General features: G+C 47.9%; 11 protein-coding genes across 11 annotated transcripts; 5 read left to right on the top strand and 6 right to left on the bottom strand.

The window, feature by feature from the left end:
* Nucleotides 1–201: 201 nt before the first annotated feature.
* FSST1_011400 (uncharacterized protein) lies at nucleotides 202–2,151 on the top strand (the record flags this gene model as incomplete). The annotated part of the gene is made up of 2 exons (XM_083234528.1): nucleotides 202–920; nucleotides 1,056–2,151. 2 exons carry the CDS (start codon nucleotides 202–204, stop codon nucleotides 2,149–2,151), a joined length of 1,815 nt encoding a protein of 604 aa, XP_083081096.1.
* A 799-nt stretch (nucleotides 2,152–2,950) lies between these two features.
* Nucleotides 2,951–3,399, bottom strand: FSST1_011399 (cytochrome c oxidase-assembly factor COX23, mitochondrial; the record flags this gene model as incomplete). The annotated part of the gene is made up of 4 exons (XM_083234527.1): nucleotides 2,951–2,989; nucleotides 3,044–3,071; nucleotides 3,123–3,230; nucleotides 3,293–3,399. The coding sequence occupies 4 exons, from the start codon at nucleotides 3,397–3,399 to the stop codon at nucleotides 2,951–2,953; spliced, it is 282 nt and encodes a 93-aa protein (XP_083081095.1).
* A 443-nt stretch (nucleotides 3,400–3,842) lies between these two features.
* Nucleotides 3,843–5,222, bottom strand: FSST1_011398 (protein geranylgeranyltransferase type I subunit CDC43; the record flags this gene model as incomplete). Its single annotated transcript, XM_083234526.1, has 4 exons — nucleotides 3,843–4,136; nucleotides 4,187–4,488; nucleotides 4,536–4,581; nucleotides 4,626–5,222. 4 exons carry the CDS (start codon nucleotides 5,220–5,222, stop codon nucleotides 3,843–3,845), a joined length of 1,239 nt encoding a protein of 412 aa, XP_083081094.1.
* Nucleotides 5,223–5,743: 521 nt separating this feature from the next.
* Nucleotides 5,744–6,444, top strand: FSST1_011397 (increased loss of mitochondrial DNA protein 1; the record flags this gene model as incomplete). Its single annotated transcript, XM_083234525.1, has 3 exons — nucleotides 5,744–5,881; nucleotides 5,954–6,092; nucleotides 6,152–6,444. The coding sequence occupies 3 exons, from the start codon at nucleotides 5,744–5,746 to the stop codon at nucleotides 6,442–6,444; spliced, it is 570 nt and encodes a 189-aa protein (XP_083081093.1).
* Nucleotides 6,445–6,871: 427 nt separating this feature from the next.
* FSST1_011396 (non-specific serine/threonine protein kinase) lies at nucleotides 6,872–9,730 on the bottom strand (the record flags this gene model as incomplete). Its single annotated transcript, XM_083234524.1, has 5 exons — nucleotides 6,872–9,165; nucleotides 9,215–9,362; nucleotides 9,417–9,534; nucleotides 9,585–9,613; nucleotides 9,686–9,730. 5 exons carry the CDS (start codon nucleotides 9,728–9,730, stop codon nucleotides 6,872–6,874), a joined length of 2,634 nt encoding a protein of 877 aa, XP_083081092.1.
* A 2,301-nt stretch (nucleotides 9,731–12,031) lies between these two features.
* Nucleotides 12,032–14,749, top strand: FSST1_011395 (DUF1996 and WSC domain-containing protein; the record flags this gene model as incomplete). The annotated part of the gene is made up of 1 exon (XM_083234523.1): nucleotides 12,032–14,749. One exon carries the CDS (start codon nucleotides 12,032–12,034, stop codon nucleotides 14,747–14,749), a length of 2,718 nt encoding a protein of 905 aa, XP_083081091.1.
* A 977-nt stretch (nucleotides 14,750–15,726) lies between these two features.
* On the bottom strand, nucleotides 15,727–16,860 carry FSST1_011394 (uncharacterized protein; the record flags this gene model as incomplete). The annotated part of the gene is made up of 4 exons (XM_083234522.1): nucleotides 15,727–15,875; nucleotides 15,928–16,047; nucleotides 16,094–16,271; nucleotides 16,324–16,860. 4 exons carry the CDS (start codon nucleotides 16,858–16,860, stop codon nucleotides 15,727–15,729), a joined length of 984 nt encoding a protein of 327 aa, XP_083081090.1.
* A 592-nt stretch (nucleotides 16,861–17,452) lies between these two features.
* On the top strand, nucleotides 17,453–19,473 carry FSST1_011393 (acyl--CoA ligase; the record flags this gene model as incomplete). Its single annotated transcript, XM_083234521.1, has 7 exons — nucleotides 17,453–17,495; nucleotides 17,541–17,776; nucleotides 17,830–18,201; nucleotides 18,247–18,504; nucleotides 18,549–18,711; nucleotides 18,758–19,092; nucleotides 19,141–19,473. 7 exons carry the CDS (start codon nucleotides 17,453–17,455, stop codon nucleotides 19,471–19,473), a joined length of 1,740 nt encoding a protein of 579 aa, XP_083081089.1.
* A 555-nt stretch (nucleotides 19,474–20,028) lies between these two features.
* FSST1_011392 (uncharacterized protein) lies at nucleotides 20,029–20,487 on the top strand (the record flags this gene model as incomplete). Its single annotated transcript, XM_083234519.1, has 1 exon — nucleotides 20,029–20,487. The coding sequence occupies one exon, from the start codon at nucleotides 20,029–20,031 to the stop codon at nucleotides 20,485–20,487; it is 459 nt and encodes a 152-aa protein (XP_083081088.1).
* Nucleotides 20,488–20,825: 338 nt separating this feature from the next.
* Nucleotides 20,826–22,234, bottom strand: FSST1_011391 (uncharacterized protein; the record flags this gene model as incomplete). Its single annotated transcript, XM_083234518.1, has 2 exons — nucleotides 20,826–21,562; nucleotides 21,637–22,234. The coding sequence occupies 2 exons, from the start codon at nucleotides 22,232–22,234 to the stop codon at nucleotides 20,826–20,828; spliced, it is 1,335 nt and encodes a 444-aa protein (XP_083081087.1).
* A 589-nt stretch (nucleotides 22,235–22,823) lies between these two features.
* FSST1_011390 (uncharacterized protein) lies at nucleotides 22,824–23,411 on the bottom strand (the record flags this gene model as incomplete). Its single annotated transcript, XM_083234517.1, has 1 exon — nucleotides 22,824–23,411. One exon carries the CDS (start codon nucleotides 23,409–23,411, stop codon nucleotides 22,824–22,826), a length of 588 nt encoding a protein of 195 aa, XP_083081086.1.
* Between the last annotated feature and the right edge of the window lie 346 nt (nucleotides 23,412–23,757).

Below are 23,757 nucleotides of genomic sequence, written 5' to 3'. Positions count from 1 at the left end.
ACACAAGTCGTATGAGCCTCGGACTGTACGCGGTGACAAGGCCGAATCCTATCATGCGGCTCTGCATTGGTTTATTGCCTGTTGAGCGGTGTATAAATCGATGCTCAACTCTTCTCTCGTCCCCGTTAACAAGTAGCAAGTAGCAAGCCGCAAAACGCGACCTCTACCTCTCTTTGAATTCATTCAAGTACATCAGTCAACATGACATCTCAAGCAGCCAACGAGTCACTTGAAATGACGGACCGACCAGTACCGTCCACTACTGCTGCGTTAGAAAAAGCAGATAGTTCCGAATCCTCGGATACTGCTTCTACAGGCACACCGAAGCATGAGACTACTCAAACGGACACTCGATCAGTCAGAGATGAGCTCTTACCATCGAATGGCGAAAGCAATAACGCGAAACGGCCGCAAGTACCAACGCCCACCGAATACCCCTTCAAGAAGCATGTCCTGTACTCCATAATTACAATCATTGCCATCGGTATTGCCTCTCTGGTATCCGTTTGCTGGTTGATCGCCTACATCCACACAAGTTCCAAGAATGAACATCCGTACATCACAGCTGAGATAGTCGGAGGAAGATTCTCTTCAACGGCAGCCAAACTCATTGATGCCGCCTTCTCCATGTTGGTAGCACCAGCCATCGTCGCAATCGCCAACTGGCACATGTTCAAACTCGCTCGCCTTTCTGCTGTTAACGAGCATCGCGGACGAAGCTCTGCAGTCAGCATGAAGGTTCTTGTCGAGGTTGCCAATACCGATTGGGGTTCGTTCAGCCCACTCAAGTTCTGGACCTTTGCTCGTTCAAGAAGACCTCGTGTTATTTGTCTTGGGGTCATCGCTGTGCTTTCAGCTCTGAGTTTTGCTTTACTGAGCAACGTCGTCGCATATCAAGCCGGAATGATGCTCGAGTACCTGTAGGACACGTACTCGTTACTCCCTCCGGACGCGAATGTGGCTTCACTAACGTCAGGAGTGTCAGAGGACCTCCAAGACAAGCTCAATGGTCTACAGCCCTCGGTGCTCGAATCAGCAGCTGGTGGACTTCTCAGAGCCAATGTGTCAACCCGGTCACAAGAGCAATTGCCTCAAGATGTCAAGAAGCTTTTTGACGCGCCCGTCTACCGGCTCAACCTGTCCTGCACAAGTTCCACTCCTCGCGCGGTGACGATCGAGCGACCAGACGATCAGGACCCGCACATCAGAATCACCTTTGAAGATACACTATCCATACTTGAATCAGAGATGATCAAGTACCAGGCGATATTTGGCAGGGAAGAGTCTATCCTCTCCGAAAAGTCCCTAGACGACGCCAACACCAGATATCCGGATATTAGATATCCATTGATTGCTTTCAATCAAACTGCCATCTGGATTGGTAGCATTAATGTCAATCAAAGTTCAGGCATTAGTCCCATTGATGGAAGCTATCACCTGGTATTATCTGGTATGAACTGTCATCTGGAAAAGTCGAATGGGCATGCAGACATCAAGGTGAACGAGAGCCAATGGACAATCATCAAAGACACACTTTTCAACGAACATCATGATCTCCGACCGAGCGAACCCGCGTCAAGTCTAACATCTACACTGGAGATCTTTGATGACAGTCATGTTGGGAGAGCTCCAGGATTAGGCGGGCAGTTGCTGCGCTTAGCACTCAACACAACGAGCGAGGGAGACCAGCCATCATGGAAGCTTCAGAGTCTCATCGAGGCTTTTCTATGGTATGAAATAACAAGCCGACACGCGCTTCTAGACAGCATTCCATTCAAGAAAACAGGGTGGTATCAAATTCAGTGCGACACCGACAAATATGCCATGACCTTTATCCCATGGATCCTTCTTGTCGGTCTCATAGCACTAGGAGTAGCATGTGCAATAACAGTCGGGCTTTCGATCGACTCTCGAAAAGTACACTCTTTACGGATTGGTCGGATGCCAGACTCGATTCGATTGACAGCTGACGTCGGAGTAGCCTTGGACAAGCAGGCTCTTGAGGAGTGTTCGACCTGGCACGGCTCCAGACTTAACAAGTGCGCTGATGGGGCGAGGTTCCAGTATGAAACAGACACGCGGTTGGACAGTAACACCGGTCTTTACTCTATAGGCATTCGTCTTCGACAGATCTCGCGGCCACATGAGTGATGCGAGGTTGTGGTATTGTTTGTGCTTTCGGGTTGCTGCAGATGCTTGATAAATGCGAGCGAGGGTAAGTATTTTCTCAACTGCGTTTGTCTTACTGCGTCTCGAATTTTTCTGATAGTTGCCGAAGCTGTCCTATGAGACCTTTGGTCGTCGAGGATGCTGCCCACTTTGTCGGTGGTACAGGCTATAAGTTGACGTCGTGGAAGTGTAAGGGTGAATTTGAAGCATGAATGTAATGGTGTATAATTGGGAAACGCTGCAGTAATTGTGCTCCACGAATCTTCAAGGCGGTGAAGACTCATATTGGAGACTGTCAGATTGTGAGGATGATCTCTTAATCAGTATTACTATCGTGACTATTGTTTAATGGAAGCATAAACAAATATCTCCCCAGTCCGGGATTCCAACACCGGGTCTTCCCACCCCGAAGGGCGTGTGGTTCAGTGCTTGACCTCATCCACGTCAGATCAGAAATGCTAACCACTATACCAACTTAGGCTTCCAACTTTGGAGTAAGGTATCTGAAGACTCAAGTTAAATGCCCTCTGGCTTCATTCAGGAAACCTTGGCATAATCATAGAGACAGATAGATCAAGTCAGTTGAGATGGACTGTTTTATTGTCAGAATACATGCGCTGGCTTTAGACCAGGCTTTTTGATGTTGAAGAACCCAAACTCTCAAACACCATGCCTCCATATAGTACAAGCTTAGACTCCCTTCTTATGTTACAAAACCTTGGCGGTTGATAGTTACCATTGCTGGACCATGTTCAGGCGTTACACTAGACTGTGATGCCCTTCAAAACCAACCTCGTCCCTCTCTTCTTCGCTTCTCAGTCTGCAAATTAAATTAGTCTTAATCGCATTACGACATCCATTGTTTGTCACGTACCCATTCTTGCTTGCAGTCGCGATAGGCCCTATCGAAATGTCAACGACCAGTCTCAATTACAGTGTCCAGAATAACGTACTGGAAATACTCTCCACACATGTTCTTGTCACCTCCATTTCTGAACAGACATCTATAACTTGCTTGCGCAGCCTCTTGGCAAGGGTCATAGAACTCGCTCTTGGATTTCCTGTATAAGATCATGCGTCATCAGCACTGAGCTCATTATAATACAGATCGGACTTGTCTCACGTCTCAAACTTCCGGCGCTTATCGTCGTTCCAGGCCTTAGACTCAGTCTCCTTCGCCTTGGGAGGCTCAGCCGTATCAACGGTATCTTTTGGTGTAGAGGAAGACATTGTAGACGGTGCTGGGGAAGCGATGAAGTCTTGCAAATCCGCCGTGGAGGCGAGATTGATTTGGGGGATGATCGGAAAGAGTTGGGGCGGGGCCGAACGACTCCGAAGGTGGGGGAACACCAAGAATACTCACCCTAGAGCGACATGGCTTCAGTTTGACAAAAGGGACAGTGATTTATGAGTAATGAATAAATACAAATTATTGATACTACTATTATTTTATGGGGTTCTCCGTAAATTTTGATGGCTTCATTCGTGCGGCGTCGTCAAGAAAATTAAATATTTTATGATAACTGTGGTCTCATTTGCACCTAAATATAAATATTGTCATGCAATTTAAATGAATACCATTACTTGGATGGTTGATTCTGCACAAAGATTGCATTGCATTGCATTGCTCTGTTTTGTTCGCAAGTTTACAACAGTTTACATTGGATAGCTAACTACCAGAAACCATCATTACTCCAAGCTTTCCTCTCACCTCTTGTACTCTCCAGCAGCCCATCCCTCGCTCTTTGTATCTTTCTTGTCGTCTCCTGACTACAGCACAAAGCGACGTCAAACTCTTTCAAGTCTTCATCGCCCATAGTGGCAAGAGCAGCTAGACCAAGGTATGAGTGATACATATCCGGTGGCCCTCCAACAGCTTTGGAGAACCCGCCAATATGATGTTGCGTAATTTCCAAGAGGTACCGCCGCGATGGCAGTACATTGATGATTGAGGGGTTTCCGAGCATCTATACCACCTGTTAGAGACTTATGCTTAATCAGTTACCAAAAAACTTACCGCAAGTGTAGCCCCAACCCACCAACAGTAGCACGTATCAGCCTTTTTGTTCCATCGTCCATTGAAGCCGATGTGACCATAGTCAGCCGTGCCAACCTTTGACTCTATAAAGTTTTCCTCCACCTCATCGTCTTCTTCTTCTTGAGGGAGATATGAAAACGGACGAGACGCAAGAAACTGAACGAGACCTTGGCGGTTGGGAATCCCTACTCCAATGGCCTTTTCGGGAGAATGGGCCGATGTAGAGTCTAATGGCCTGTCTAGTAGAGAAAGCGCACCAATTGCGCAGTATGCGTATCCAGCTGTTGAGGTTAGCTAATTTCATGAGAGATAAATCCGAGTTTCGTACCATGGGACTCGTGCTGTGACGACTCGGCCACGCCGCCATCATAAGTCTGATTGTGTCAGCGAGAGAAAGTTGTAGATGCAATTGACTTACCTGGCCTCTTTTTATGTGAGCCATCATTTTATCAACATCCAAATCCTCCGCCCACGCTTCATCCCCCTCTTTCACGTCTCCCCTCAACATCCACCGAATACAGCTTGCAAGATAGCTGTGTCGCATGTCCCTTCCACCCACAATTTCACCATCCCATAAATTCTGCCCAAAACTTCCATCTTCCCTTTGAAGCCCGCTCAACCACTTCAACAACCGTACTCTATTCACCCCCTTGAAAGCTGACTTTGCCTCTTCTTCATTTTCAGCCGCGAGACCCAGCAAAACGAGCGCAAAGAAGGTTGCTGCGACATTTGCGGTGCCCTTGTAAGCTTCCTGTCCCGGCAAGGCGTGCGTTGAGCTTCCGCAGAAACCTCCCTCTGGATGCTGCAGACTGAGGACCCAGCGCCGGATTGAATCGCGCTCAGATGAGCTCAAGGGAACAGAGAGAAGATCCAATGATGAGATGATGAAACATGCAAAGGTGAGTCGAGTAGAGTCGTATGCCGTGTAAGGTGATGGTAGATACGTCTTATGGCAGCGCTGCCAATATTTGATGTGCTGTTGCTTATCCAGCGACGGGTTACCTGAATTCGACATGATAAGTAATTGTAGTCGAGATATCGAATTGTGCAAGATTGAGGAAACAATTGACGGTAATTACTCAGATCGAATGCCTCGACTGGGGTAAGATCCGCAACTTCAAAGTCCTAATCCAAGGACCAAAAGAGCTGAGCGGGCAGCCACAGACTGAAGCACAGCCACATTGTCCCTCAACGCCATAAGGTACCCTACCAATCTGATTCGCCAGCCGTACCAAATAGCCTTAGATGGGAAGAACCCCACTACAGCACGGCATGTGACGCAACGTGTAACTAATTCGAGCCCCTGGCAGCTTTTTGTTTCGTTATACATCAAGAGGGTTCAGGTTCAGCGTGACCACAACTTGATCAAGTGCTCGAACCTTTCTTTTTCTCTCCTTTACTTGACGACTCCCGTGTTTCAAAGAGTTTAGGTTTTGGCTTGCTTCTCTCCTTCACGCCCCGGCTGGCTACGGCTTCAACTCGACATAGACGACAACGATACCCAACTTCTACTTGTATTGATACCAAACCGCAATCATGGCTCTCATATCTGCCAAGACTATTATTACTTCCGTGTCCCTCTTTCACCTTACCCTCGGCTACTTCTTCCTCACTAGCCCAAGCTCCATCAATGAGCAGGCACTTGTATACATCATGGGCGAGAGCATGGGAATGGTAAGTCTATGTTGGCTGGTCGATGATCGACTTTGCATGGCAAGTTCGTGTAAACTAACACATACTTGACAGCCCTTGGCCAGAGGTTTCGAGTTGCAAAGCTCTCCTCTCGCGTTCCTCGCTGTGATCCTCATCTTTATCGGTTTCAGCGATCTGGTTTCTCTCTCCATGCCTGATGAGGTCTGTCTAGTATTTCACTGGGGTACACAAGGTACATCGCCAATTCAAGCACTTCGACGAGCCCATGTAGCTAACAGCGGTGCCCAACAGCTCCGATTCGATCATTCCTCTCCCTCGCTTTCGTCGCCTACATCTTCCTCTTTGGCCCATCGTCACCCCTATACGACAAGTCCTCACGTGGACCTCTCACCCACCCGAGCGCGCACAACCCCTTGTATCGTCCTGCTGGTTGGGGCGGAGATATGCTCAAGAACCGTCTGTTCTTCACCTTTATCTTTATCGAAACGATGACATGGTTCTGGATTTGGGTCACTCTGCGCGAGGAGCGAGACGCCATCTTGAGCAAGAAGTCCCGAAAGAGAAGTCACTCGCATTCCATGTAAAGAGTATTAGTTACAGGTTTGGAAGACTGTTTGGATAATCGACAGTTTGCCTCGAGCAAACTTGAATGACTCCTTACGACCTAGGTTAATAGTCAAGATTGTTTAATGTCTGGTTCAACTTTACACTTTAATTGATTGAGGCTGTCATATCTGTTCGAGACAATCCCAAATAAATAATAGTCTGTTTAGCTCTATAGTTCCATAATCGTATATAACAAAAAGAGGTATCCATAAAGGGCTGGACTCCATCTCTTGATGGGTCGCAAAGCTTGAGAATCGTACAAAGGACAGAACATAAACAGCGCGGGCGCCGGCAAGCTTTTATAACCCCGTGATAAAGAAAAATCGCTTCCATCGTTTAGACAATTATACTAGTATCTTTCGTCAAGTCGTTGAAGCACTTTTGAACGGTACGCTGATGCACAATCTATGAGTTTGCAGGAGCCTTCTCGGCAGCCATCGTCAAGGGTTGGCTGTCCGACTTGGCGATGATGGTGGGCGCAGGCTCCAACTCGGGCTGAGGCTCATTCTCTTCAAAGATTTGCTCCTCAATCTTTTCGCCTGGACCGCCTATGACCGGGCTAAAGACATCGACTTCTTCCACGTCATCGTCCATCTCTGAACCTTCATCCTCCTCTTGAATGGTAATTTCTCCAGACCGACGTCCCAGACCAGAGGCGCTAGCGCTGCGGGAATGCGACCCAGATCCACCGTTGCGTTGGCCTTGTGAAGGTCCACCAAAGTTGTTGAGAGTTGGACCTTTGAACAAGTTTCGCTTCCGCTTTGCAAACATGATACCCGATGCAAAGGGATTGGGCGACCCTGGAGCTTGTGGTGGACCCTCGGATGGCGGCATGCCTTCATTGAACATGCTCAAAGTTGGTGGCGTAGCTCGAACAAGGCGGATGTTGGATGGGAATGAGATTGAAGTGGGTGTGGCTGGGAGAACCTTTACTGAATGATGAGGCGAGTGACCTCGCTGGAGAGGCGTTTTCGACATTGATGTAGAAAAGGAGGCAGCTGAGCTTGTTGAAGACGCTTTGGAATGGGTGTGGTGATGGTGGTGAATCGATCGTACTGATGATACAGAAGAGGACGTCGACTTTCGGCCTCGCAGTCCAGCTGACGACCGCCGAACCGTCGATCTCGGTGTGAGAGGCGAAGGGGACAACGACTGCCGTTTGTACGATGTAGCGAGACGGGGAGGCTGCATTGTTGGGGATGGCAGACTTCCTGAAGCTGTTCTCTGGGCATTGACAGCCGCCTTTTGGCCGTTAGCCACAACGCCCTTCGGTAGCGAGGCTGTCGGTTGCGTTCCAGGCGAGGTTGCGGCAGGGTATTTGCTAGTCTGTGGTCGTGAGCTTCCATCTTTACTGCTAACCGTACTTCCCTCCTTCTTATGGAGGTCGGGGGTGCTCTGACTGGTTCGCCTGGCATGGCCACGTCTTCTCCGCGTTGCGCTCTCGACGAGCCAATGCGTCATGTTCTTCCAATGGGTTATCAGTGGCTGACTTGGTCTCCTTCGAGGTCTCTCGCTGCCGTTCTGCTGTTGTTGCTCGTCGCTGGCATTCGAAGCAAGGGCGTCCGAGGTAGTGACTAGATGAAGGGTAGAACCTCGAGACCGAGCGCTGCGTATCAAGCCCTCCTTAGGGGGCGGTATAGGCCTGCGCTGGCGAGACGTCGAGACGGATCGTATTGAGTCCTTGTCAATGGGTGGCGGAGGTTGGTCGCTGTCCACATTCAGTCCTCCCGAATCCCTAATTTCCGGAAGCTGTGGAAGATCAGACAAGATATAGTCAACGTAGTGCGCACTTCTTCGCTCGCTTCTGCCTCTGTTTCGAGAATTCGACTTTTCCAGCCTTAGTTGCCGTCCAACAGAGTGTGCATCGTCCCATTCATGAAACGTAGGGGCCATTCTTTCCAGACGGCTCGAGGCGGCGGATAATCGTCGTATGCTGCGACTGTCAGTCTCCCTCTCCCTGCGCTTCTTCTCTCTACGCTGCATTTTTCGTTTTTCCTTTTCTAGCAACAGTGCCCACCAGCCGGCCAGAGCATCACACTTTTGTGCAAGCACGCTTTCTATGACCCCATCAATGTTGACTCCCGCACTGCGCATTCGCTGCAAGCAATCTTTTTCCAAAGGCGTGGAAAAAGGTGGCGCTTGCTGAACATTCAGAATGGCTCTTTGCGTCGGGGCATGCTCGGCCAGGAATGGATTGGAGAGAATCTCGGGTAGACCTGGGCGCAAAAGCGGCCGTTTCGATAATAATGCCTTGATCAAGGGAACCGCATCAGGAGGCATATGTTCGGGGAATTTGGGGTCCTCGCTCAAGATCTTGGTTCGGGTTACATTGTCATCGTCGTCGTCAAAAGGAAGCTCGCCGCACAAAAGTGCGTAGAGAATGATGCCGAGACTCCAAACATCAACCTTTTCGCCTGCATATTTCTCTCCTTTCAGCATCTCTGGTGCTGAGTAGCAAATAGTCCCACAGAAAGTCTGCAGATGGTTGGTTCTGCCCTCGTATTCTCTTGTGAACCCAAAATCGACCAACTTGACATTTTCGTGCTTGTCGAAGAGGATATTCTCCAACTTGAGATCGCGGTGGACACATGATTGGTTGTGAACGTAGCTTACCGCGCCAACAAGCTGTGTGAATATCTTTTGCACTTTGTCGACAGGGAGAGGACCATGTTCGAGAAGATGGTTGTAGAGTTCATCGCCTGGGAGTGTTAGTTTGAGACTTGATAGACTGAATCTAAGGATAGCTACCAGAACAATACTCGAGGACCATCCAGACCATGTTCTCCGTCACAATAACCTCATATAACCTCGCGATATGCGGATGTATGAATTGCCGATGGTGGTGGATCTCGCGCGCGAGGTTAGAGTCGCCCTTGTTGGCGGATTTGAGGACTACCTGCTAAAGGTCAGTATGGCCTAAATGTTGCGATTGTGTTGATGCAATGCGGACCTTGGAGCCATTGGTGAGCTTGTGCGATGCAAGGTAGACTTTGCCAAAGGATCCTTTCCCAATTAACCGTCCAAGAGCGTAGTTACCAACAGACTTCAGATCGTGGCTCGCGAATTCGCTGGTTATTACGTGTTAGCAGAGTTGGTTGACAAGGGGAATAGGTCGTACTCGAGAAGCTCCTGATACGAGCGGGCAAGCTGTCAAATGTTAGAATCATGTCCCCATGCAGTTCGGAACTGCGTCAGATGTCATAGAGACAGCAAACGTACCTTTGTCTTGCGCACAAGCTCAGCTTGTCCTTTTAAGGCCTGCATCCCTCCGCGCCGGATCCCGCCAAGCCGCGCCGCGAGGAGGGAGACGGACTATTGGGTCGGATAGACTCGGCGACGAGCAAGGGATCGAGTTTCGTCGAATAATGGCAAGGAGTCGACGGGAATGTGTTGGTTGAAAGTGGCGTATTAATTTTAAAAGTGCGGAAGCACATGCAGAATTGACCAAAATGCGTATTAAATATGGTAAAGACAGACTCGCAACGAGGTATTAGGGTCGAAGTTTAGCAGCTCTTCATCGAGTAAGGAATATTATAGAGCTTGCTGAGTTCAATGTGGTCGTGATGAATGTTTCGTTTCGTTTCGTCCGCTGCTGGATCATTTGGTTGCGGTCAGACTCGATCGCGGTCGGTAGACAATTTGGCAGCAGTTCGCGAGTCGCCAGGCGATGAACGGCGATGGTTGAAGAATTTCGAGGACGCAGCCAAGAGAATGACACGAAGATAAGAATAAGTCGCAGAAAAAACGGAAGAGGGTATTCTTGAATGTGAATAAGGTGAGGGCAGGCAAGGCAAGGCGACAACTGATTGTTGTACGGAGGAAGAATCAAGGTTTGGGGTAATTATTGGAGCTGGAGATTAGATCCATCCAGTGTTGGCTGCAGTGGTTGGCACAGCGTACAGTACAGGGGTACATGTGACGTCTGCAGCGCTTTGCTGGTAAGCGAGGTAGCTAATGTCGTAGTCGGCCGTTGTTTCTGTCCTCGATTCCGTCAGTCGAAAGAGAACAATACGCATGGACAGTAATAGTCAAATTCTGGGATTCTGACTTTTTAGTTCTTAGATAAGCTTCATAAATATCTACAGTACTGGTCATCTCTTCTGTTAACGGTGAGCACTGGTACAATAGCACGAACGTGTCTTGGACAAGGGGATAAGCACAGCAGGGGATGGCCATTCGTCTGATGATGGGATTTGAGGCCCTTTAATTAAAACAAGCAGGGGGAACCTCAAATTCAAGTCTAGGGTATATTCACAACCTCGAGGTGTTTATTTTGTCCATGGCTGTCACTACACTCTCGATCAGGTACTATAGTAATGTAGCCCTGATATTTGATGTAACTAGACTACCTCAAGGTATACCTTAGGTATCACTGTTAGGCAAGAACGTGTCAATTTCATATCTTATTTTCAACGACCAACATTTCCGATTCCCTTAGGCCGTTCATTTTCCACAAGCTCTTCTCATCGGAGACATATTTCTTTGTCATCATCGGAGTTTATACGTAAAGTTGCTTCTTGTGTATTGGCTGTGGCGTCTCGCATGCGGCCCGGCGAACTTAGTTCTTTTGTCTGGCTCGGTTAGCACCCATCAAAAACATGGCACGATCAAGAGCCAGAGATCTCTTGAATTAACCTGATGAAGTTGGTTGACCCGGAAGACTAATCTATAAGCAGTATGGCATCATCGCCTCTAGCTAGGTCCTCTACCCTTGCCTTGACTGTTCGGATATACAGAGTCTTCTGACTCGACTGTCATGACCAGACCATCATGAATGATCAATAACGCAGTCTGTTGGATGTCTCTGCTCTCAGTTATTCCAACCAAAGCAGTAACTCTCATAAACATCTCAGCGACGTCACATACCCACCTCGAGATGATGCAAGAAGACATGATCATCCCAACTATCGCTGAAGGATCTCATCACATTTGTAATGCTGGAACAACGCCGATATCTCGGTTCTGATGAGGTGGTAGGATGACCCGACTCGTTGTTTAATGGATCCAGGAACTCAAGAACTCAAAATTGGACTGGTATGTACAAACTGGTCAAAACTCGTTTATGATAAACTTGTCATGTCCAACCACCAATAACAACAAACTGACTGTCCGGATAGAGTTTTCTTTTAGGCCTGCAAGCACGGGTGCCTGCGCTAGTAGCGCCGAAATGTCTCGATTAAGGTTTCTTTGAAGCTATCAAGACAGCGACAGCTTGGATTGAGCCTAGCCTAGTCCTTCTTACGGCTCTCCTCTGGAATGTGATTTTTGCAGAGAATAGAGGCCCCGAAGCCACGCCCACGACATAACTACACCATACGTAGTATAGAGTACCGGATGGTTCTGATGTTTATCTGGATCGAGGCTTGTTGGCATCCACAATGGTTGACCTTTGCTCTTTGCTCATCAAACCAACACCGGGCCATCGGTTATCAGACTCTATTTGAGATGTTGATGTCCCAGCCGGTTAAAAATTATCCTTTCATACCGTTTGAGCTTTATAACGGCTGATGGACAAGGACTTGTCAATCGTTACTCCTTCTTTCCTTGCCACTTATACATTTCGAGATGGCCAACACAAAAAGACTCCTTGGCCTTGTGGTCCTTGTCGCCTGGGCTGAGGCATTCTGGAGAATGTCTTGCAGTATTATCCAAACTGGCAGAGTTGATCCTATAATCGCCCCTGGAACATTCTCAGCACATGTTCACAAACTTTCTGGTGCCAGTAACATTGGCATTGACTCTACGTTCGAAAGCCTGCAAGCCTCGAGATGTACTTCTTGTGAAGTTCAAGACGACAAATCGGCTTACTGGACACCCCAGCTGTTCTACCAGCATGCAAACGGCAGCTTCCAGATGGTGCCAAACGATGGCACTGTCATTTACTATCTCGGCCGCGGCGAGAACAGATCAAACATCGAGCCATTCCCACCAGGCTTCAAAATGCTTTCTGGAGACAACTTTGTACGATCTTACGATTCCAAGAACAAGACATACAGCAACTCCCGGTTCAAGGGTCGCCCCATCGCAGACAGAGTCAGCTTTGCGTGCCTCGATAGCTCTGGACCTTCAAAAGAGCGTAACTATATGTGGAAAACGGACTGCGACAATGGCATGAGAGCGCAGATTCATTTCCAGTCATGTTGGAATGGCCAGGAATACCAGCGTAACCAGAGTCATGTTGCCTACTTGTCACAGATAGACAACGGAATTTGCCCTCCGAGCCATCCGCGCCAGCTCCCTCATCTTTTCTTTGAGGTCATTTATGGCGTTAATCAGATCGACAAGAGCAAAGGCGGGAGATTCGTTTTTGCAAATGGCGACACAACTGGATACGCGTTTCATGGCGACTTTCTCAATGGCTGGGACGAGGTTGTGCTCGCGGCTGCTGTCAAAAAGTGCCTCAACAACGACAGTATCAACGGCCAGATATCCAAATGTCCCGTTCTAGCTGCTTCACAGACGCCATACTTTAGCGACAACTGTCCCGAGATGGCGCCTCTTGTCGATGAGAACGTTCGAGGCATGCTCGATACTCTTCCAGGCTGTATCAAACCCTTCAGCGGCCCGGGAAGAGCGTCACCAGCAGTATGCGACTCAAAACCTGCTATAAACGATCTTGGAGACGCAGGTCTTGGATCAATGTTTGATCCCTCTCCAGGAGACATGGTTGGTTCATGGTCTTATGTTGGTTGCGCTGCGGAAGGCACTCGCCGAGCACTGAACAAATATTCTACCAACTCTGGTAAAATGTCTATTGAGTATTGCACAGCATCTTGCAAAGCTCAAGGCTACCCTCTCGCTGGCATGGAGTGGGGTAAAGAGTGTTATTGCGCCGGAGAACTTAGCGCCGGTGCATCATACATGAAAGCCTCGGCCTGCGCATCTACTAGGAAGGTGATATGCGCGGGCAATATGACACAATATTGTGGAGGACCTAGCTTACTCACCATTTGGAACGACAATTCTTATACGCCGCCAGCCGAGCTTGTTGTCGGCCAGACCGAAATCGCCAAGGGCATGGCCACTTATCAAGGCTGCTGGGCTGAGGGTAGTTCTGGACGGGCGCTCTCATCAGATCGTACTGCAGATTCTGTAGGAATGACCAACGAGAAATGCGTCGCGTTCTGTCAGGCAGGTGGCTGGACCTATGCTGGCACCGAGTATTCGCAAGAATGCTACTGTGGCAATGACATTGGTAACGGCGGATACGACACGAACGACATCTCCCAATGCTCAATGCAGTGCAAAGGTAACATCTTTAGTTACTGTGGTGCGGGCAACAGACTGAGCGTCTGGAAGATCAAGCCAGCCGAAAAGCCCAACGGACCGATCACGGCACTCAATGGCGCTGCTCTCTGGACAGGCTGTTACACAGATGGAGGAGCAGGTGGACGTACACTGCCAAGTGCAACCTTCACAGGATCGTCCGTTTCGCTTGATACATGCTTCGCCTTCTGTAACAAGCTCAACTATCCACTGTTTGGCATGGAGTACGGGCGAGAATGTTATTGCGGATATGCGCCAAAGACACAGGCAACTGTTGCACCCGATGGCGATTGCAAGATGCCTTGTGCTGGCGATTCTACCCAGAAATGTGGTGCCGGTAACCGAGTATCCATTTGGAACAACACTATGTACACCCCAACTGTCAGCACTGAGGGACTGAACAGCCCCCCTAAGTATCTCGGCTGCTATACAGAAGGCATCGAGGCTCGCGCTCTTGGTGATGCCAAGACAACCGACAAGACCAAAATGACTGTCGAGACTTGCGCAGCATTTTGCTCAAGTAAAGGCTATCCTTATCTGGGAGTTCAGAAGGGACAGGATTGCTACTGCAGCAAGAAGGGGCCTTCCAATGGCAGTGTTGAAGCACCGGCATCTCAATGCGGTATGGCATGCAAAGGCGACAAGACACAGAAGTGCGGTGCGACCAAACGGCTCAACGTCTACAAGCTTGCGAGAGTATCCAAGACCAGCTCAACAGCCAAATCGACGGCGAAAGTTGCGGCCCAGGTTCAAGGTCAAAAGCCTGCCTCCAAATCAACAACCTTTTTGAAGGCAACCTCGACAGAGAAGTCCAAGCCAACATCAAAGGCGAAGACCACATCCACAGCAAAACCCAAGACATCACCAAAGGTAGACAAGGCCAAGGTCCAGGGATCCCCCGCCAAAGCCACCACTACAATGAAGAGTAATGTGGTAACGAAAGTAAAGAACAAGAAGCCGACTATAACCACATCAGCCAAGCCGAAGAAGACGACGAAAACGGGGACGAGAAGATGAGGGGACGGAAGCTGATTCTTAACGACATGTGATATGACCTTTATGCCTCATTTATTTTGCAATTCTTGACGCCGATCTTATTTTACTATGCGTCTTGTATATATTTCAGAACATATTCTAATCATCATCTTAACATTGCTTGACTTACTGTAAACTCGCATTCTCATTGATACGAATATTGCGGCACAGGTACCCGCCCCGTACTGTTCGTATTGCACCAGCTGTTGGTTGCGATGGACAGCTTTTGATGGCCAGCTTTTATCCCTCTTCCCCGCAGCGCCTACTAGGTAGCATATTTCTTTCTATCTCGGATGTTTACTCGAGCTTAGTTAAACTAACTTCTCACTCATCGTTTTATCCATGCCTATCCTTAGGGCATCAGAAAAGTTGGCCGCTTGAGGCATAAGGAACAAAATTATTAGATCGCTTCAAGTAATTTAGGCCATAATTTTAGGCCTTTTGTCCCTATACCCTAAAACTGAAGAGGTGCTATCCACTGGCCTACATATACTCTCCCCATGGCTATCACAATCAAGACTCTGTCCACCGAGCTACTCGGCAGAGTCCTTCATCACGTTGCTGGCGATGAGAGGTCCGCTGTCATTTGTCTACGTGTCAATCGAAGGTGGCGAGATGTCTCCCTACCAATACTCTATAGAGACTTGGTTCTATTCGGTGGCCCTCCATCGGGTTACTCCCTGACACACCTTAATCATTGGGCCATTTCCTGTTTTATGAGATCCCTCACTTAGTATCTTGGTCACTCACGGGGATAGGAGTAAATTGAGCACAAGAGAGAAGCGCGCTTGTTTCAAATCGTGAGAGATATCGTCCTGCTGATGTTTAACTCAAAGTAATTCCCAGATTGTCCTTAGAGCTCATATACAACAACACTCCCCATCTCGCCCAAATGATAATCGCTCTTTTTATACATAGTTTCGTCTCTAAAAACATACAAGACCTCACCCATTGCTTAATTAAAACTGGAATGAAAATTTCTGCCCAACCATCTTCTCACTTAACCTCCATAGCAGCTCTGCCTCAGTTGAACTTGTAGCCCAAGGCCTAACAGTGTCTGCAAAAGGGTCCGCCAAACGGCAATCCAACAGATAAGCACCATTGTGATCTAATAAACCAAGTTAGTATTTGTAGCAAACATGTTGAGTGGCAACACTAACCTTTCAAATCAGGATCAAAGGCAGCAAAGACATGTGTTGCGGCGCCAACTTCGGGAGTGACAGGGACAGTTGACCAATCGACCCAGCCCCATGGGTCGCCCATTGCACGATCAGCCTCGACTGAATTGGTCAGAAAGAATAAGATACACGATTCAAGGTGACTCACTTAGACTGTCCAAGTTACCAAGATGATTGGCTAAGGAGGTTTCGAGGATAGCACCGGGATGGAGACTGTATGCCAGCAGTCCACGGCTACCTAGCTTCTCAGCCAGAGAGATGGCGAATAACATATTGGCAGTCTTGGATTGTCCATATGCACTCCACCTGTTGTACAAATCTCCATTCTGGACATGGTCAGTAATGAGCCAAGTTGGTGTACATGCAAGAAGAACTTACACTGAAGTTTGGGTCACCCCATCGGATAGGACCCAGTCGATGACCATTGCTAGAAACACTAACAACTCGGGGAGCTTCTGAAGCGAGGATTTTGTTTATGATGAGATTTGTAAACAGAAAATGACCCAAGTGATTAGAAGCAAACTGGCTTTCAAATCCATCCTCAGTAAGCCCAAAGTCTGTCGCCATGATGCCCGCATTGTTGACCAGCACATCGATCTTAGGGACATCAGACCATCCGTTAACTTGATCTGCCGCAGAACGGACAGAAGCAAGAGAACTGAGGTCAAGAGTCACTAGTTTTGTCTTGAGATTGGGGTGTTTTGATACGAGGTCGTCTGCTGTTTGCTGAAGTTTGTTGACATTACGACCAGCAAGGATAACCAGCCCAGGCTCAGCAGCTGCGATAGCATCGACGAACAATGCACCGAGACCACCAGGACTGACGCCTGTCGTGAGGATAGTTTTTCCTTTTATGATTGAGGTGTACTCTTTGGCGAGTTGATGAACCGTAGATTTGGAGGCGTGCTTGACCATTGTGACGTTTAAAGTTGAACTGGATCGGTGAGTAATGATTGAATATAGAGATGAACTGAAGGCTATGAAAGGATAGGCAGACCTTTTTATACTCGTCGCCTCTTCCTTCAGTTGCCAACTTTTGTGTAATAATAATTGATGATCTGCAGTGGTGTTCCTGGAATAGGTGATTGGCTGGCGTCAGATGAATCTGGCTGGCGTCAGCAAAGTACCATTCTGCTAGATCTCCATACAAAAGATACTTGTGATAGGTCACATATCGAACTATCACCAGAGGATATCCGATATCCTTGATACACTATCTAGACAACTAAGCGTAAATTCTCTGGACAATACTATTATACCACGTTAATATCTGTTAAGAAGTAAACGTTATTTCAACCTTGTGGTTTCTTTATTCTGATTGGGTTGCTGTAATCCGTTAAAGAATGCGGGGAGAACTCGGAGTTGCTCTTTTAGTACTAGTTTGGTTTCCCCTAACCTCCCAACTAAACACCACATCAAGTGACGAAATCACAAACATCTTATTCCTCCAACTTCCATATCATAAACTATCAAATAAATCGCATCATATACTATTATACTTATCAAGATGGTTTTCACATCTCCAAGCTGGGTTCCCAAGCTCCCAATAGGTAAGAATCTCCTCTCAAGCCGCGCCTACTTGCTGACACAGAAAGACCCTCCCGACTCCATCCCAATAGCTCAGTTCATGAAGAATGAGAAATACGGCCGTCTACCTATCGCAAAAAGCAGACATCCATTTACTTGTGGTATCACAAAACGGTCATACTCTGCGCCTCAGGTCTTTGAGCGGTCCGAATTTGTAGCTAGAGCGTTAGCCAAACGATTGCAATGGCAACCGAATGAGGGGACGCCTTGGGATAAAGTTCTCGCCGTCTTCTCCCTGAATACGGTAACCAGGTTAAAGTCTAGGTTGAGAAATATTGACTGACATTCCATATCTAGATCGACTACATCACCGCTATCTATGGTGTCCATCGCCTTTCAGGCATCGTAACTCCCGCCAATGCTGCTTACTCTGTCGACGAGCTCACGCATCAGCTCAAAGCCTCAGGTGCGAAAGCTCTGCTTACCTGTACACCGCTGCTCGAGGTAGCTCTCGAAGCGTCGAAAAACGTTGGGATACCAGAAGAAAACATATTTCTCTTTGAAATTCCTCGCGCCGAACCCGTCTCCAAGTTTAAACATGCTTCTCTAGAGGACTTGGTCAGAGAGGGTTCTGAGCTTGATCGAGTCGACGAACTACAATGGGTCCCAGGTCAGGGTGCTCGTCAGACTGCCTTTTTATGCTTTTCCAGTGGAACATCTGGCTTACCGGTAAATTGCTTCTAACTATCTGTGACCTGGCTAACGATTTCACAGAAAGCGGTCATGATCTCTCATTATAATGTAATCTCGAATGTTTTGCAACATGTCACCCACGACTCTGTTGCTAGAGAAAAACGTGGAATTATCACGCAAGCTGTGACGGGATTTCTGCCACTATCTCACATATACGGCCTCGTTATTGCCGCGCACACGTCCACTTGGCGAGGTGATCAAGTTATTATCCTCCCTCGGTTCGAATTTAAGGACTTTCTCCAGTCTGTTCAGGATTTCAAGATCCGGCAACTATTAGTGGTCAGTATAGACGAAGTGGTCCCTTGCATCACTAACGAATTCAGGTGCCTCCTATTATTATACAAATTCTTCGTTCCAAGGATATATGCGCCAAATATGATTTGAGCAGTGTAAAGTTTGTCTACTGCGGTGCTGCTCCATTAGGTGAAGAGACTATCCGAGATATGAGCAGCTTGTACCCGGATTGGATCATTGCTCAGGCCTATGGTAAGATTGACTATCATCGACAACTTATCAAGACTGACGTTGGCAGGCATGACCGAAACCGCAACAGTTGTCACGTCTTCCAGTGAAGATGACGTCTACACAAAAGGCTCCGGGTCTCTTCTACCAGGAACAAAAGCCAAAATCATCGATCAAGAAGGCAAAGAGATCACTGAACACAACCAACCTGGAGAACTCTTGGTTCAAGCACCTTCAGTTGTGTTGGGCTACTTGAATGATGAGAAAGCAACATCAGAGACCTTTGTGCATCACCAAGATGGCAGATGGATTCGAACAGGAGATGAGGCGATAGTTACATTGGCTCCCTCTGGTTATGAACATGTCGTCATTGTGGACAGGATCAAGGAGCTCATCAAGGTCAAGGTAAGTTAACTTTTTCTAATTCACATTTGGCTTGACTAATGCCCACAGGGTCATCAAGTCGCACCAGCTGAGCTCGAAGCTCACATTCTGACACACCCCCACGTCTTTGACTGTGCTGTTATCCAAATCCCTGACGACCGCTCGGGAGAAGTCCCCAAAGCCTTTGTCGTAAAGAGTTCATCAGCTGAGTCATTGCCGGATGAAGAGGTGGCACGTGATGTCAAAAAACATGTTGCGGATCACAAGGCAGCGTACAAGCAACTCAAAGGAGGTGTGGAGTTCCTGGATGTGATACCTAAAAGCCCCAGTGGCAAGATTCTTCGTCGACTTCTGAGGGACAAGGAGAGAGAGAAGAGGAGAGAACAAGGGGCAAAGCTGTAAACGGTTCAGATTCGGGGGTTGGTGACCCGGATGAAACACTAAAAATGCGTCTTTAGTTACCATCTTCATTAGTGGCCGTACGAGAGATGGACATTGTTGAGCACACGCTACATGTGCCCTTATCTGTGTATCAAGCTGAACCTTGTAGGTGATATATCTTTGGATACGTATCAAAGCTACACAACAAATCGATCTGTTCCTTTGTCCCCGTCATTGAGCCAACCAAAGTCCAAGACTACATTTTCACATTATTGATCAACTCTATCAACCTGTCACGATGCATTATACTTAATGTTCAGTCTGGCCGAGAACCCTAGGTTAACCGCAATCAAACTTTGGGTTACCTGGGAAAGAATGATATTGCTGAAGCTAAATTGATATGAAGCCGTGACAAGTATCAAGGTTAAGGTTTGTTGTAAATTGAAACAAAACATAAACGCATTCCCCTTTACCATTGAAACTTCTCTTTCCTCCTTTCATCACTCAAGGCTATCGAGTGGTCAAATCTCTATCACCATTCAACTAGAACTTCGAAATTCTTCAACAACCGTCAAAATGATTCTTCCCATCCCCGATGGCCTCCTAGAACTCGCCAAGCGACTCCCACGCACCAAAGAACCAATCCACCCCCCTCCCACAAGGGAAGTGCGCGATCTCTTGAAAAAAGTCACAAAGTACGGAGGAAAGGCAGTTTCCAAATACGCTCATCACAAAGCCAAGGGCAAGCACTCAAAGACTACTGGAGCTCTGAAGAAGGGTGCCAAACTAGTCGCAGGCTATGGCTGGGTGAAATGGCTAATTCTTGGTATAGCCCTGATAGTAATTTCGATTCTCATCTATCAGTGCAGGAAGAAAAGTAGCTACAAGAAGAGACGTGCAGCATTGGAAGAAGAAGCGCGAGCGATGTTTGAGGGAAACAACGACGATGACATTGATCCTTCGACGATTCCTTTCAATCAGCCTTGGTCTCACAGGGGTATGGCCGAGAGAAGAGCTGCAGCAGAAGCGGTGTAATCACTGACCGGCTTTGTCTGACACATGGGGAAATTGGGTGGCACATGTTTGCTTCAAAGGAGTTGTCCTGGAGTTTGGTGGGCCAAGACTAGAGTTGGGTTGCTTGCTGTTTGCAAATAATGCTCAGGGGTGGTTGAAAGGCAATCGATTGTTCGGAATCCTCTATCACTTGTATTTTCATGACAACGAACATTCCCTTTTGGAGTTCAAAACTACATGACCTAGAATTATGGCCTCAATTTCATGAAGTGATCCAATCTTTTCGTCCCTTACATCTTGGGCGACCAATTTATCTTATAACATGAGACCGTCATAATTGTCCACCCCAATCGACATACCTATTGACGCTCATGACCATTTTCATCGTTTCTCGTGGCATCTGCAGCCAGAAAATCCGACTCCGTCTCCTCGAGGTAGAATATCTGATTGGGGTCGCAGTCGTGGCGGACCAGTTCACGAAGGCTTTCTGGGATAGAGCCATTCTCTCGGAGGCTGCCCTTCCAAAGCATTTTGTAGCGGCCGAAAAGGTCAATGCTGCTGCTACCTGTATCGGGACCAAATCCACTTGAGGATGAAGGTCTAGATGTCGCTGATGAGTGCTCGAGCGCCATCTCATTCTCTTTCTCGTCAGCGAGGTTGGCGAATCGCCGAATGTCTCGCCGCACCCGCCTGACGAATTTCTGATCGGGGCTGGGCAGGCGCTTCCCGAATTCTTTCATCTGCCGAGCATGGTCTCGGAGTGTATCCGAGTTGAGTTGACTATCAGGCTGGGTTTCGCGGTCCTCTTCGTGTTGAGATTCGGGGTCGAGACCCTGCTCTTTCACGTTGGGTGGCACAGGCTCTAAGTGAGCAGAAGCAAATTCAACCTTTCGAAAACCCCCGAGAAGTTGTTGAGAGGTCGAAATACCAGACTCAGCATCTTCAATCGACTTTCGGGGTTCGTCTTTGATGTCGAGGTTGTGGCCATAGATGGAGCTGGCGTCGTTCTTCGTGGTCTGGCGAGTGACTGCTTGCATCGCAGCCTCGTAGATATTTGTTTGGGGCTTCTTCGCTCCGACAATTGAAACCATTTTGCCTAAACTGGTATTAGCTACTCTCAATGTCATAGGACTAGTCGTTAATAGAAACATCACAAAATGGGGTTCTTACCTTTTATTAAAACATCACGACGAACTTGGGGCTCAGTCGCTCGCTGGTCTAGTTCAATGGCGAAGGGGCGGCCTTTTGTTCGGCTGTTGACTTGGATAGCGATAGACAGCCACTGCATACCATTGAAATCGCCGAAAAACTCAAAAAAGTCTTTCATGTGCTTGAGGGGCCATATTTGCTTGGGTTCAATCTTGCGGAACACAACGGCGGCAATGACAAGTGCGAGGTCAGGAACTGATAGGGAGATAGGCATACCGGTAAACTCGCGGAGAGCTCTCATTTGGCTGAGCTTATTGGAGATGGACTTCCAATTAGGATGGGCTTGGAGCCTCATTATTTGAAGCAGGTCCCTCATCATGATCTTCTCTGCCATCGCGTCTTTGCACTCGGTATTTAGATCATCTGGTATTCTTGTTTCACGAAAGATTTCCGTGACAATGCTCTCGCTGAGCGCATAAGACTTCCCAGGAAGCAGTTTGTTGGCAGGGATAGCACTACACCTGTAGACGCTAAGATCAATCTCACGAGGGCTTAACCCAGCGTTGATCTTTCGCACGATCTCTTCCCCGTTTTTCGTTTGTTGGTCGGGTTCGGCCATCTTGTCGTAGAGTGTGGGCGTGACAAGAAAAGACGCTGTTGATAATGCTTTGAAGAGTAGAAGAAGCAGATTTTCTCGTCTGGCGTGGATCTGGAGTTGCGTGTATGAGTGGGGGCAGCACCTGAAGTTGTCAGTTGCTGTCACTGGCAGCTAGGCTCAGCAAGTACACAAAGAAACGAAATATTACGGCAGCATTGTAGGCTATGAAACGACTTGGGTCGAGATTCTGCGTAATTCTAAGGTCGATAATGAGAATCAATAGTTAAAGCACGGCGATTAATGGCCCCTTTGCTTGAAAACAGCAAATAATTTAGACCATCTGTTAAACAACAATCTCAAGGGTGCTCTAAAGCCCTCAGATATCCCCCTACTCGCCAGTCTCTCCAGCTCTAAAAGCCTCCTCTAGCTGCTCGAGCCGATAAATCTCGTCTGGGGTACACTGAAGTTCAGTATACCGAGCAAGACCTTCCGGAATCATCCCCGCCTGGCTCAGACTTCGGTGCCACTCTCTCTCGATGTAAGGAAACATCTTGGGTCCTTCATCCACCTTGGTCTGAATCTCTTGGAGAGAAGCCATGATCCCCTTCTTCTAGTCAGAGACTGCTTCTTCTCTGAGGACAAACCCAGCAATGGCCGCCTGCGCCTCCCTTTCCACAGCGCTGACCTTTTCATCATGGAAATCTGCAAAGAGAGAAAGTCCATACCGTATATTGTTGACGATAGTTCGACGTTTCGCTCCTGGGAGTCCCTTCCGAAGAGGCTTGAGATCAGCTACGAAGAAGCGAAGGATGTCGGCCCCGATACCGCACCATGGCATGTCCTTTCGTCGGTTGGGTGTTTCGACAGTGTATTCCCATTTTTCGAGATCTTCATCCATGAATTTGGTGATTTGATTCAACATCTGAAGGTCATAGTGCCTACTCCATTCTAAGATGAGAGATTTTGCTTCGGGGGGCAGGACACGAAGAACGGGCTCGGTCAAAACTTCAGTGATTTTGGCTTGAAGGGGTTCTCGGTCCAAGTCCAGGTTGCCGATTTCGATAAACAGGTTTCCGGCTTGTCTGAGTGCCTCCCCCCTTGTGATAGTCTTTGTCTCGACAGTAGGGGGCGGATCGAAGCTGTCTATTGACGAAACAGAATCAGAATCAGAATTGTTGATTCTAGATGGCGAAGACATGTTTAAGTATGATATTCCTCGCGATGCTACTGTTATTGAAATTAGCGATAGGTCTAACACAGCATCCGGTATGACACTGACATATAATGATAACTTTTTACAATAACTTGAATGATCTCAGTCTTGGTAGTCCTGAGGCTGGATTAAAATATTTGTCTTTTGCTATGGTGTTTGCTAGGCCACACGCAAACACCGGTCCAACGACGTGGTTTATTGACCCAAAGACGGCTGTATGATGAAAGCAAGGCAATTTGAAAACAAACGAGACCGGGAAAAGGGAGGAGATACAAAACGGCTAGAAACAGAAATTTACTGGGTGCTGACGACGGAATATCGGTCTACCATT

This window comes from Fusarium sambucinum, chromosome III, assembly GCF_050947815.1.
Source record: "Fusarium sambucinum isolate potato_lamoka chromosome III, whole genome shotgun sequence".
Classification (NCBI taxonomy): Eukaryota; Fungi; Ascomycota; class Sordariomycetes; order Hypocreales; family Nectriaceae; genus Fusarium; species Fusarium sambucinum.
Note: the sequence above shows the minus strand (reverse complement) of the source record. Positions and strands in the feature narration are given on the sequence as shown.